The sequence below is a fragment of the Pristiophorus japonicus genome, chromosome 3 (assembly GCF_044704955.1).
Source record: "Pristiophorus japonicus isolate sPriJap1 chromosome 3, sPriJap1.hap1, whole genome shotgun sequence".
Lineage (NCBI taxonomy): Eukaryota > Metazoa > Chordata > Chondrichthyes > Pristiophoridae > Pristiophorus > Pristiophorus japonicus.
This window is the reverse complement of record NC_091979.1, coordinates 108,223,917-108,237,286: the sequence shown is the minus strand read 5'-3', so window position 1 is coordinate 108,237,286 and position 13,370 is coordinate 108,223,917. Positions and strand designations below refer to the sequence as shown.

Here is a 13,370-nt window from a genome sequence, read left to right as displayed (position 1 = left end):
ATTCTCTGTTGGTAGCCAATTCGCTATCCATGCTAATATATTACCAAAGGTGGGTGGGTATACTGCAATATGTGCCCACACTGCGATATTTGTGTGCACTAGGTCCGTGCAACAGAGCAGGTCGCCAGTCGTCCTGATTCAACCCTTGCCACTGGATAAAGGCCTAGCACTGTCGAGCCCGTGTGGTGGCTGATGTGCAACGGTCACCACACGTTTAAAAAAAATCCACGCACAGACATCTTCCACCCCCTCAATTGGAGTTCAGGACTGGAACATCAGGTCCTTCATTAAAGCATCTGTGAACTCGTGTCTGTGGAAGCAAGTCATCCTTGTTCGAAGGACCACCTATGATGATTACCCACAACCCCGTGAGCTCTTCTCTTGTGCCGTAACCTTTTATGTGGCACATTATCGAATGCCTTCTGGAAATCCAAATACATCACATTCACTGGTTCCCCCTTATCCACTCTGCTCATTTCATCCTCAAAGAACTCCAGCAAATTTATCAAACATGATTTCCCTTTCATAAAACCACGCTGACTCGGCTTGATTGAATTATGCTTTTCCAAATGTCCCGCTACTGCTTCCTTAATAATGGACTCCAGCATTTTCCCAACGACAGACGTTAGACTAACTGGTCTATAGTTTCCTGCTTTCTGTCTCTCTCCTTTCTTAGATAGAGGCATTACATTTGCGGCTTTCCATTCTGCTGGGACCTTGCCAGAATCCAAGGAATTTTGGTAGATTACAACCAATGCATCCACTATCTCTGCAGCCACTTCTTTTAAGACTCGAGCATGCAGGCCATCAGGTCCAGGGGACTTGTCCACCTTTCGGCCCATTATTTTACCACATACTTTTTTTTTAGTGATAAGTGATTGTTTTAAATTCCTCCCTCGCTATAGCCCCTTGATTATCCCTTCTTGGGATGTTTTGAGTGTCTTCTACAGTGAACACCGATACAGAATATTTGTTGAAAGTCTCTGCCATTTCCCTGTTCCCATTATTAATTACCCAGTCTCACCTTCTAAAGGACCAACATTTACTTCAGCTACTCCTCCTTTTTATATACCTGTCGAAGCTCTTGCAATCCGTTTTTATATTTCTTACTAGTTTACTCTCACTCTATCTTCCCTCTCTTTATAATTTTATTCAGTCGTCCTTTGCAGATTTTTAAAAAAATTTCCAATCGTCTGGTCTCCCATTAATGTATGCCATTTTTTTTCAATTTGATACCATCCTTTACTTCCTTAGTTAACCCTTCTCAAAGACTTTCCTTCTCATTGGAATATATTTTTGTTGAGTTATGAAATATCTCCTTAAATGTCTGCCACTGTTTATCAACTGTCTTACACTTTAATCTATTTTCCCAGTCCACTTTAGCTAACTCTGCCTACATAGCTTTGTAATTGCCTTTATTTAAGATCAGGACACTGGCTTGAAATTCAACTTTCTCACCCTCAAACTGAATTTGAAATTCAACCATGCTATGATCACTCTTTCCTAGAAGATCCCTTACTATGAGATCATTTATTAATCCGGTCTCATTATATAGTACTAGATCCAAGATAGCCTGCTCCCTGTTTGGTTCCACAACATATTGTTCTAAGAAACCATCCCAAATACACTATGAACTCGTCCTCAAGGCTACCTTGGCCAATTTGATTTGTCCAATCAATATAATTAAAATTGCCCATGCTTATTGCCGTACTTTTCTTGCAAGCCTCCATTATTTCTTGATTTATACTTCGTTCAACAGTGTAGCTGTTAGGGGGCCTATTAGACTACGCCCACCAGTGACTTCTTCCCCTTATTACTTCTTATCTCCACCCAAACCAATTCTACAACTTGATCTTCAGAGCCAATATCATTTCTTACTACTGCACTGATCTCATTCTTTATTAACAAAGCTACCCCACCTCCTTTTCCTTTCTGTCTATCCTTCAGAATTGTCAAATACCCCTGAATATTCAGTCCCCAGTCTTGGTTACCTTGCAACCACGTCTCTGTAATGGCGATCAGATCATACCCATTTACATCAATTTGTGCCATCAACTCATCTATCTTTATCTGAATGCACGCAGCATTCGTAACAAGAGCTTTTAATTTTTTCTTTTTACCATTTTTCATTGCTTTGATCCCACTTTGATACTCTTATTTGTATACATTCTGTCCCTTCCTGTCACACTCTGGTTATCATTTTCTCCACCGCTATCCTGCTCTATTGCCTTCTCGTTGCTCTTTTGGGTTTTAAAATTTCCACTCACCTGAACCCCCCCCCCCCCCCAACCTATTTAGTTTAAAGTCCTCTCTACATCCCTAGTTATTCGATTAGCCAGGACACTAGTCCCAGCATAGTTTAAGTGGAGCTCGTCCCAACAGAACAGCTCCCTCTTACCCCAGTACTGGTGCCAGTGTCCCATGAACCAAAACCCAGTTCTCCCACAGCAGTCTTTGAACCACGTGTTTATCTCTCTGATCTTACTTACCCTATGCAAATTTGCTCGTGGCTCAGGTAGTAATCCAGAGATTATTACCTTTGATGGTTCTGTTTTTTTTTTATTTGCGCCCCTAGCTGCTCATAATCTCTCAGCAGAACCTCTTTCTTTGTTCCACATAGATATCAACAACCTAGGTAGACCACAACAACTGGATCTTCTTCCTCCCACTCCAAAGTTCCTCTCCAGCCCAGAGGAGATATCCTTAACCCTAGTACCACGCAGCCAACACAGCCTACGATACTCATGCTCTTGGCTGCAGGGAATATCTATCCCCCTAACTACACAATCTCCTACCACTACAAAATTTATTTTTACACCCCCCTCTTGAATGGCACCCTGTACCATACAAACATAGAAAGTAGGTGCAAGAGTAGGCCATTCGGCCCTTCGAGCCTGCACGACTATTCGATAAGATCATGGCTGATCTTTCCCTCCATACCCCTTTCCTGCTTTCTCTCCATACCCTTTATCCCTTTAGCCATAAGGGCCATATCCAACTCCCTCTTGAATATATCCAATGAACTGGCATCAACAACACTCTGCGGCAGGGAATTCCACAGGTTAACAACTCTCTGAGTGAAGAAGTTTCTCCTCATTTCAGTCCTAAATGGCCTACACTTTATCCGAAGACAGTGTCCCCTGGTCCTGGACTTCCCAAACATCGGGAACAATCTACCCGCATCTAACCTGCCCCGTCCCGTCAGAATCTTATATGTTTCTATGAGATTCCCTCTCATTCTTCTAAACGCCAATGTATAAAGGTCCAGTTGATCCAGTCTCTCCTCATATGTCAGTCCGGCCATCCCGGGAATCAGTCTGGTGAACCTTCGCTGCACTCCCTCAATAGCAAGAACATCCTTCCTCAGGTTAGGAGACCAAAAATGAACACAATATTCCAGGTGAGGCCTCACCAAGGCCCTGTACAACTGCAGTAAGACCTCCCTGCTCCTATACTCAAATCCCCTAGCTATGAAGGCCAACATACCATTTGCCTTCTTTACCGCCTGCTGCACCTGCATGCCAACTTTCAATGACTGATGAACCATGACACCCAGGTCTCGTTGCACCTCCCCTTTTCCTAATCGGCCACCATTCAGATAATATTCTGTCTTCGTGTTTTTGCCCCCAAAGTGGATAACCTCACATTTATCCACATTATACTGCATCTGCCATGCATTTGCTCACTCACCTAACCTGTCCAAGTCACCCTGCAGCCTCTTAGCATCCCCCTCACAGCTCACACCGCCACCCAGCTTAGTGTCATCTGCAAACTTGGAGAGATTACACTCAATTCCTTCATTCAAATCATTGATGTATATTGTAAAGAGCTGGCACTCCACTAGTCACTGCCTGCTATTCTGAAAAAAACCCGTTTATCCCGATTCTCTGCTTCCTGTCGACCAACCAGTTCTCTATCCACGTCAGTAAATTACCCCCAATGCCATGTGCTTTGATTTTGCACACCAATCTTTTGTGTGGGATCTTGTCAAAAGCCTTTTGAAAGTCCAAATACACCACATCCACTGGTTCTCCCTTGTCCACTCTACTAGTTACATCCTCAAAAAATTCCAAAAGATTTGTCAAGCATGATTTCCCCTTCATAAATCCATGCTTACTTGGACCGATCCTGTCACTGCTTTCCAAATGCGCTGCTATTTCATCCTTAATAATTGATTCCAACATTTTCCCCACTACTGATGTCAGGCTAACCGGTCTATAATTACCCGCTTTCTCTCTCTCTCCTTTTTAAAAAGTGGTGTTACATTAGCTACCTTCCAGTCCATAGGAACTGATCCAGAGTCGATAGACTGTTGGAAAATGATCACCAATGCATCCACTATTTCTAGGGCTACTTCCTTAAGTACTGTGGAATGCAGACTATCAGGCTCCGAGGATTTATCGACCTTCAATCCCATCAATTTCCCCAACACAATTTCCCACCTAATAAGGATATCCTTCAGTTCCTCCTTCTCACTAGACCCTTGGTCCCCTAGTACTTTCGGAAGGTTATTTGTGTCTTCCTTCGTGAAGACAGAACCAAAGTATTTGTTCAATTGGTCTGCCATTTCTTTGTTCCCCATTATAAATTCACCTGAATCCGACTGCAAGGGACCCACGTTTGTCTTCACTAATCTTTTTCTCTTCACATATCTATAGAAGCTTTTGCAGTCTGTTTTTATGCTCCCGGCAAGCTTCTTCTCGTACTCTATTTCCCCCCTCTTAATTAAACCCTTTGTCCTCCTCTGCTGAATTCTAAATTTCTCCCAGTCCTCAGGTTTGCTGCTTTTTCTGGCCAATTTATGCCTCTTCCTTGGATTTAACACTATCCTTAATTTCCCTTGTTAGCCACGGTTGAGCCACCTTCCCAGTTTTATTTTTACTCCAGACAGATATGTACAATTGCTGAAATTCACCCATGTGATCTATAAATGTTTGCCATTGCCTATCCACCGTCAACCCCTTAAGTATCATTTGCCAGTATACTCTAGCCAATTCACTCCTCAAACCATCAAAGTTACCTTTCCTTAAGTTCAGGACCCTAGTTTCTGAATTAACTGTGTCACTCTCCATCCTAATAAAGAATTCTGCCATGTTGTTATGGTCACTCTTCCCCAAGGGGTCTCACACAACAAGACTGCTCATTAGTCCTTTGTCATTACACATCACCCAGTCGAGGATGGCCAGCTCCCTGGTTGGTTCCTCAACATATTGGTCTAGAAAACCATCCCTAATACACTCCAGGAAATCCTCCTCCACTGCATTGCTACCAGTTTGGTTAGCCCAATCAATATGTAGATTAAAGTCACCCATGATAACTGCTGTACCTTTATTGCATGCATCCCTTATTCCTTGTTTGATGCTGTCCCCAACCTTACTGCTACTGTTTGGTGGTCTGTACACAATTCCCACTAGCATTTTCTGCCCCTTAGTATTTCGCAGCTCCACCCATACAGATTCCACATCATCCAAGCTAATGTCCTTTCTTACTATTGCATTAATTTCCTCTTTAACCAGCAATGCCACCCCCCCTCCTTTTCCTTTCTGTCTATCCTTCCTAAATGTTGAATACCCCTCGATGTTGAATTCCCAGCCTTGGTCACCCAGGAGCCATGTCTCCGTGATGACAATTACATCATACCCGTTAACTGCTATCTGCGCAGTTAATTCATCCGCCTTATTCCGAATACTCCTCACATTGAGGCACAGAGCCTTCAGGCTTGTCTTTTTCAACACACTTTGCCCCTTTAGAATTTTGATGTAATGTGGCCCTTTTTGCCCTCCTGTGCAGCAAAGCCACCCACGGTGCCATGAAATTGGCTGCTGCTGCCCTCCCCTGGTGAGTCATCCTCCTCAACAGTACCCAAAGCGGTGTATCTGTTTTGCAGGGGGATGTGGACAGTTTGCTCATCCTCCCTGCAGTCCCTGCTCTCGCCCACAAAGGGAGTAAGAGCCTTGTACCTGTTAGACAAGAGCAAGGGCTGAGGCTGAACCATCACTACATCCTGGTTCCCCATACCTTCCTCACTTGTAGTCACACCCTCCTGTCCCTGACGACGGAACAAATTTGAATTAATTAGTCTGAGGGGGTGTGACTGCCTACTGGACACAGCGTCCAGGTAACTCTTCCCCCTTCCCTGATGCGTCGCAGTGTCCACAGCTCGGACTCCAGCTCATCAACACAGAGCCCAAGTTCCAAGGTCCTTGAGCTGCAGACACTTACTGCAGATGTGGTTGACGTGGACCTCAATAGGGTCAACCAGCTCCCACATGTAACAGCAATAACACATCTTCTGCCCTGCCATCGCTAATGTAATTAATTAAGTTTTGAAGGTTTCGTTTATAATCCCAGCTCTTAATTTAAACCAATGCCCAAGAGGAGAGAAAAACTGACCAACCAATCACTTCCCTGCTCTCCTGTGATGTCACATTTTGAATTTTTTTTATTTCTTAGCGTCCCAGGTCGGTTGGTGCTGTTTGGGTTGGCTGTTTGGTGGTGTGCCGCTGGGCTGCTCCTCTCGTGCTGCTTTTATGGTCTGCCGCTCGGGTCGCGTCTCGCGCTGTTTGGTGGGTTACAGCCCTTTCAAGTGCATCTCCAAGTACTTTCTAAATGGAGAGGGTTTCTGCCTCTACCACCCTGTTAGGCAGCGAGTTCCAGACTCCCACTGCCCTTTGGGTGAAAAAGATTCTCAGCTTGCCTTTAATCCTGCTACCAATTACTTTAAATCTATGCTCCCTGGGGGAAATAGGTGCTTCCTATCCATTCTATTTCAGCCACTCATAATTTTATATACCTCAATTAAGTCTCCCCTCAGCCTCCCCTGTTCTGCTTTGGCAAGACATCTGTTTTTTTTCTATATTAAAAGGTGCCATGCAAATGCAAGCTGTTGCTGAACTTGTCCAATCTTAACTGATGCTAGAGAATCACAATTCTTTCATATCATCAGGATACTCAACCACATAACCTACTTCCATTCTGTAAAAAAGGCCTAGAATCTACATAATAGTCCAAACCTTTTTGATCTTTAGTAATCTAAAAATAATTTCCTTACAAACTCCCCAACCATAAAACAAACAATAGTGGCCCAGCAGGTAAGGAACTATTGTTGCAAGGGATGCTATCATTTGAAGAATGAAGATGACCCTATTAGAAAGATAATGTTAGTCTCCATCATTTAGGAATATCAGAGCCATACTAAATAACAGGTTTAGGAGGAGAAGGACCCTGAGTGGGCCAGGACAGCAGCAGAGGCAGGTGAATGGCTAGTCGCTCTATCTTTGTGATGGACTTCTCGCACTTCTTGGAGGCAAGGAAGTGGGGTTTAAGGAGGCAGTTGGTAGAAGTGAAAAGAACGCGGTTTACCTTTTGCTAGGATGGTCCCAGTCCACAACTGCCATGATTTAAAAACTTTCGTCCCCATGTTCAAATTTATCCATGGCATCATCTTTCCCGATCGCTGTAACTTTCTCCAACCCTACAACGCGCCAAGAATTCTGCATTCCTTCAACACTGGCTTCTTGTGCATCTCCCCCAATCCTTTCACCCTGCCATTAGCAGCCATGCCTTCAGCTGTCTAGGCCCCAAGCTCTGGAATTTCCTGCTTCTCCACTTTTCTCTCCTTCTTTAAGATGCTCCTTAAAACCTCCCCCTTGGACCAAGCTTTTAGATCACTTTTCCTAATAATTCCTTTGGCTCGTTGTCACTTTTCATCTGATTACGCTCCTGTGAAGCACCTTGCTAACTTAAAGGCACTATATAAATGCAAGCTGCTGCCTCAGGAGATGCCTTGTGGTCTGATCCTGAAGGTTTCACACTATGTCAGACAATCATTGCATCAAGGAAGAAAAGACAAATAGTCTTTTCAAATTGAAATGTATTTCAAACAAATCCTATTTTAAATGTCAAACCAACTTCCATAAAAACTAAACCCAAAAAGGAGCCTTTAACATCTTTCCCTAGCTTGGGCTGCTTAATGGGGAGGATTGGCGATGTAGAAAAATCAGATCGTAGGTTAAGGAAAGAAATAAGGACTAAAAAAGAATCGTTGAGCTTAGCAGCTTCTAGCCAAAGGGGAGTGAAACAGACTAACAAATTAAAACCAAAGTTACTGCAATTCCTACCTGATAAGTTTACCGCTCAACAGTACACTATAAATAGGTTTACTAAGTATGTACAATGACAAAGATCATGCCAAAACACATCAGTTGCATGTGATATAGGGTACTGAAAATAACAGACGGTTTTTGACAAACATTTTTTCAAAGACAGTGCCCCTTGACTCACAGGATGAGCACTACTATAAACCACATCAGCACGCAATTTGCAAAATTCACCAATGGAACTTCACAAAACAAGACACCAATTCGACAAAAAATTCACAACTTCCACCTTTAGACTGAAAAGTAATGATGAACTGTACTGAAAAATATAGTAGGGCATGTGTATTTCAACTAATCTCCAGCTGATCTCTACAGTCTCAATTCCCCAGTACAGCTCATTTTTACTGAATTCGCATATAATCTTCAGTTCTCAATATCACACATCAGACTTGCTCTCTCTACACCAACAATATAAAGAATTGATTAGCTTAATTAAAAAGATGCCTTTTAATTTAGGTCATGACTGATTACTTTAATTTGCATAAACCAATGAAGGATTCAACAATTTTAAGGATAGCATTTATCTGCAATATTACACAAACAAAAATTACCAATATCAAATCAGACATCAGTCAATCATCCTTGCAGCATACTCAACAGATGAAGTATGATTTGCTTTAAAATCTGGAACATGGATAGCATTAACTGCTGGAAACATTTTTTTTTTAATATCTGAAAAGGCATTCATAATTACTTTCTACATGTAACATTTTTTGTCCAAAATATAAAAGATCACAATGAATTTTGATATCAAAATGACCAATATTTGACGAACTTAAGTTCCTAATATTGAGAGAGAGACAGAGAGAGAGAGAGAGAGAGAGAGAGAGAAGCCAGTATAAATGTTAACACATTGCAGTGTAATTACAGCAAACGAGAAAATGAATAAAGCCTAAAGTAATATGCTTATGTTCAACAAAAGTTCAACAATAAGGATCCAAGCTAGGAGCGCAAGTTATTAAGGGGAACAGTTAAATTTTTATGGTTGACACTTTCTAAAATGGTCATCTTAAGGATGCTTCCAAACTTTTACATTCTATATTTTATGAACCTATTTGTCCTAGCTGACTTTCAGACACCTCATTTTAAAAAAAAAAACTCAAATAAGGGCATTAATGATAGGAAAAACAACAACAGATTTATCTTCTACTGAACAACACTGGTTTTTCTCTCTTTCCATCCCCAACCCAATTTACAAGTGTATGTTCTACAAAACAGAAAGACATCTCTTGTTACACAGATTTGTATGAAATTTCAAGGTTACACTGTCGTTGAAAGTACACAAAGCTTGCATTGTTTCTTATTTGCATCATACATGCAAAAGTACAATTTTTCAAATTCAAAAACTCCACCACTATTCTAGAGCTTTATTATCCACATCCCTAACAAAGAATTTTCACCCTCCTTTTTCTCCTTACTCAAGTTAACAGCATAATTTAAACAGATTTAAAAGCACACCAGACTTTTCAACACTAGAAATGAGTAGGATATATTCCATCATCCAACGATACACCTTCACCCGTGTTAATGTAGGATGGAGGAGATCTTGACTCTTCCATTCTATCTCAACCTACAGACAACAGTAATGGAGACAACTCCCGCCCCCCAATTCATTTAAGAAATAATTGGATGCTGTAATGTGGGTGGGGTGGAAATGGGGGAAATAACTCATCCTTCTAGAAACATCCAAAAGGTAAGATGGGTCAAATGGTTTTCATATCTGTAATTATCTTGTCGTCTTTGTAATAAGGTTTGGACAGTAGCAATCATCATTCATTAAATGTGGCTCTATAAAAAGCCACCATCAAAACAGAGAAACCCTCTTGTATTGCTGTTCTGGGACTGTCTGTTGCATATGATTTGGGAATATATTTAAACATTGTCCAACATGTATTTACTTTAATGCATTCAACAATTGCATAATCAGTTCAACAGCTGACCAGACATGCCACAATATCCTAAAGAACCTCAATTGAAAAGTCTCAACAGCCCATAGCGCATGCCTTTTTCCTCCAAGTAATCAAGAGTGACAGTGGCTTTAGCCTGGATACTAATAAAATAAATTCTACCCAGAGGTCTCACTGTTCCTATTGTAATTTAATGTCTCAGTAGTCTGGAATTTCCTGCAATGGCATGGATGGTGACAGATACCCTTCATTACTCTGTTTCGTACCCCAATCTGCCTTGAAAAGTAATCTGAGTACACCGACGCGAGTGTAATGGCAAATCAAGGACCTCAAAAGTGATGTAGCCAATGGATTACTCCAACTGCATCAGTAAACTAATTAAACAGATTAATATTGGCACTACCAGAAAATACTTTCACTATACTAAATGTAATCACTTACATAAAATTGTTTTGAATTATAGTCACACTCAGCTGTTGTATTCAGTAGTTAAGAATATTTTAAGTTAAGATTTTTTTTTAAATGTGTTTACCATTTATTTAGAAGAGGACACTATTAATTTAAACTACAGGTTGAACCTCTCTTATTCGAGACTATTTTATCCGGTACCACCCATCATCATTCCCGGTGAGGTGGGTGGGGCATGCGCAGATAATTCTTTTTCATACTCACCAATATTCTCTGCTCTCCTGAAGGCAGAGACTCTGTCCTCGGTCGGGTTCTGAAGGCACTAATTGCCTCAGAGGCCTTGACGGTGGGTATTCAAGTTGGGGGGGGAGGAGGGGGGGGGGGGGGCAGGAGAGGGAAAGAAAGAGGTGCAACCTGTACCACTACTAATTATAATTATAAATAAATGCTGATAAAAAATTTTAAAAATATAGGTTTTACCCCCCCGCCGGCAAGTTTTTCGTTTTCCTGTCGTCATAGAGCCGCCATAGCTCCACTTATGCTGGGTGGTCTTGCTCTTAACGCGATCCCGGCTCAGTGCACGGATTGCACTGAGTCCCATCAACCTGCCTCACACGCCCTTGGCCAGGGTCGGGCCGGCGCACCGCAACCTGGGGCCAGCTGCTCCCCCCTTCCCTTGGCGCTCCCTCTGGGGTCGGGCCGCAACCTGGGGCCAGCCGCTCCTCCCCTCCCCGCTGCCCTCGGCGCTCCCTCCAGGGTCAGGCCAGCAGGCCGTGTCCTCAGGCGAACCGCTCCTCCCCTACCCGCTGCCCTCGGCGCTCCCTCCGGGGTCAGGCCGACACACCATGTCCTCGGGCCGGCCGCTCCTCCCCTCCCTGCTGCCCTCGGCGCTCTGCCAAACAAAAAGAAAAGACCTCTTCATTACTTTGAATGTCGTAGGAATGAGTCTTGGAGAGGCACACGCTGGTATATCCTGTGGGGTAAGCCATGACGGGGCAGAAGGAGGCCAAGCGCCGTGGAGGCACCGAAGTGGGGCCCGAAATGCTGACCTCCCCTCATCCGGCAAAATCCCTTATCCGGCACAGGCCAGGTCCCTAGGGTGCCAGATAAGAGGTTCAACCTCTACCTACAAAGTCTCATTAAACTAGCAGCAGGCGAAATTAGATCTCGTTTTGCCAGTTTCTCAAGTGCAAAATGGAGAGAAAAGGTCCAACTTCGCTAAGGTTAAGGGCACTTTAAATACATCTGATGTCGTATTCAGGCTTTAGGCCTCTGGCATATTCTAATGAGACACCCAATGACAGTTTAAGGATCCCACTCCAAAATTGGCCAGAAATGTACATACTCCACTCAATTTTTCTGGAGGTTGGCAACGGAAAGGTAAGTGTTTTCTTTTAAATTTACCATAATGTGGAGCCAGGAGGAGCAGGCGTGCTCTACAGCACGACTGCGGGCTGTTGTCAGCCAGTGTTCGCCCCCCTTTCATTTGCCGCCCCCACCCCACAGGACCTACTCAAGGATTGCTGTTGCCTGCATTGTAACCAGTCCAGAGGAAACCAGCAATCTGCCTCAGACCCCATTTTGGCCATGCCTCAGGCCTTCAGTTTCTGTCACGTGATGATGATTTTGGGCCCAAAAACAGGCCTAAATGAATTTCTCACCCACACTCACTTTTATCAATGAGATGTGCAGGCACTTTTGTGCCCTACGACATGTACACAATAGACGCTAAACCTATCACACAAAGACGAAGAAGTGTTTTGATATATTTTATCTAAGAAGTAAATATATCAAGAGCAGAGATTTTATTTTACATTAATCAATTATTTTTAAACTCATGAATTTAAATACATTCACCTGCACCATTAGCTTTCAGTCTAAGTTGAATACGGCAACAAAACTACAAATCCAGGAAATTCGCTAATACCATTGACTTGATTTGCATGGTTCTGTTTTATTTGCATCTTAGGTTTGATTAAGGCAGCCTGTCCAAGAATGGCTGTTGTTTATTCCCAAGTACTTAGGGGCAAGTGGTGAGATGTGTCAGGCATTGATTGTTATTATGAGGGACACTCAGGAGGTCTCAGTAGATTGGAAATAGGCTAACGTGACATCCACTTAGAAACATAAAACAGACCCAAGCAACTACAGATCCATTAGTCATAGGTCAGTATCAGGTAAAATATTTGAATTGATCAGAAGTGAACTTGATTACCTGTATGATTTGGATGAAGGAATTGAGTGTAATATCTCCAAGTTTAAAGATGACACTAAACTGGGTGGCGGAGAGAGCTGTGAGGAGGACGCTAAGAGGCTGCAGGGTGACTTGGACAGGTTAGGTGAGTGGGCAAATGCATGGCAGATGCAGTACAATGTAGATAAATGTGAGGTTATCCACTTTGGGGGCAAAACACAAAAGCAGAATGTTATCTGAATGGCAGATTAGGAAAAGGGGAGGTGCAACGAGACCTGGGTGTTGGCATGCAGGTACAGCAGGCGGTGAAGAAGGTAAATGGTATGTTGGCCTTCATAGCTAGGGGCTTTTTGAGTATAGGAGCAGAGAGGTCTTACTGCAGTTGTACAGGGCCTTGGTGAGGCCTCACCTGGAATATTGTGTTCAGTTTTGGTCTCCTAATCTGAGGAAGGATGTTCTTGCTATTGAGGGAAGGTTCACCAGACTGATTCCCGGGGTGGCTGGACTGACATATGAGGAGAGACTGGATCGACTGGACCTTTATTCCCTGGAGTTTAGAAGAATGAGAGGGGATCTCATAGAAACATATAAAATTCTGACAAGACTGGACAGGTTAGATGCAGGAAGAATGTCCCCGATGTTGGGGAAGTCCAGAACCAGGGGACACAGTCTAAGGATAAGGGATAAGCCATTTAGGACTGA

General features: G+C 42.9%; 1 protein-coding gene across 8 annotated transcripts in view; it reads right to left on the bottom strand.

The window, feature by feature from the left end:
• tlk1a (tousled-like kinase 1a) overlaps positions 1-13,370 on the bottom strand; it is a 319,969-nt gene that overhangs the window by 193,143 nt on the left and 113,456 nt on the right. For 5 of the 8 annotated variants that reach the window (XM_070875656.1, XM_070875658.1, XM_070875660.1 and 2 more), the window contains exon 3: positions 11,319-11,366. The exons of the other annotated variants lie outside the window; for them this stretch is intronic. In XM_070875656.1, the coding sequence (XP_070731757.1) occupies positions 11,319-11,366 (48 nt within the window). The remainder of the gene's footprint in view (positions 1-11,318; positions 11,367-13,370) is intronic. 8 annotated transcript variants of the gene reach the window in all.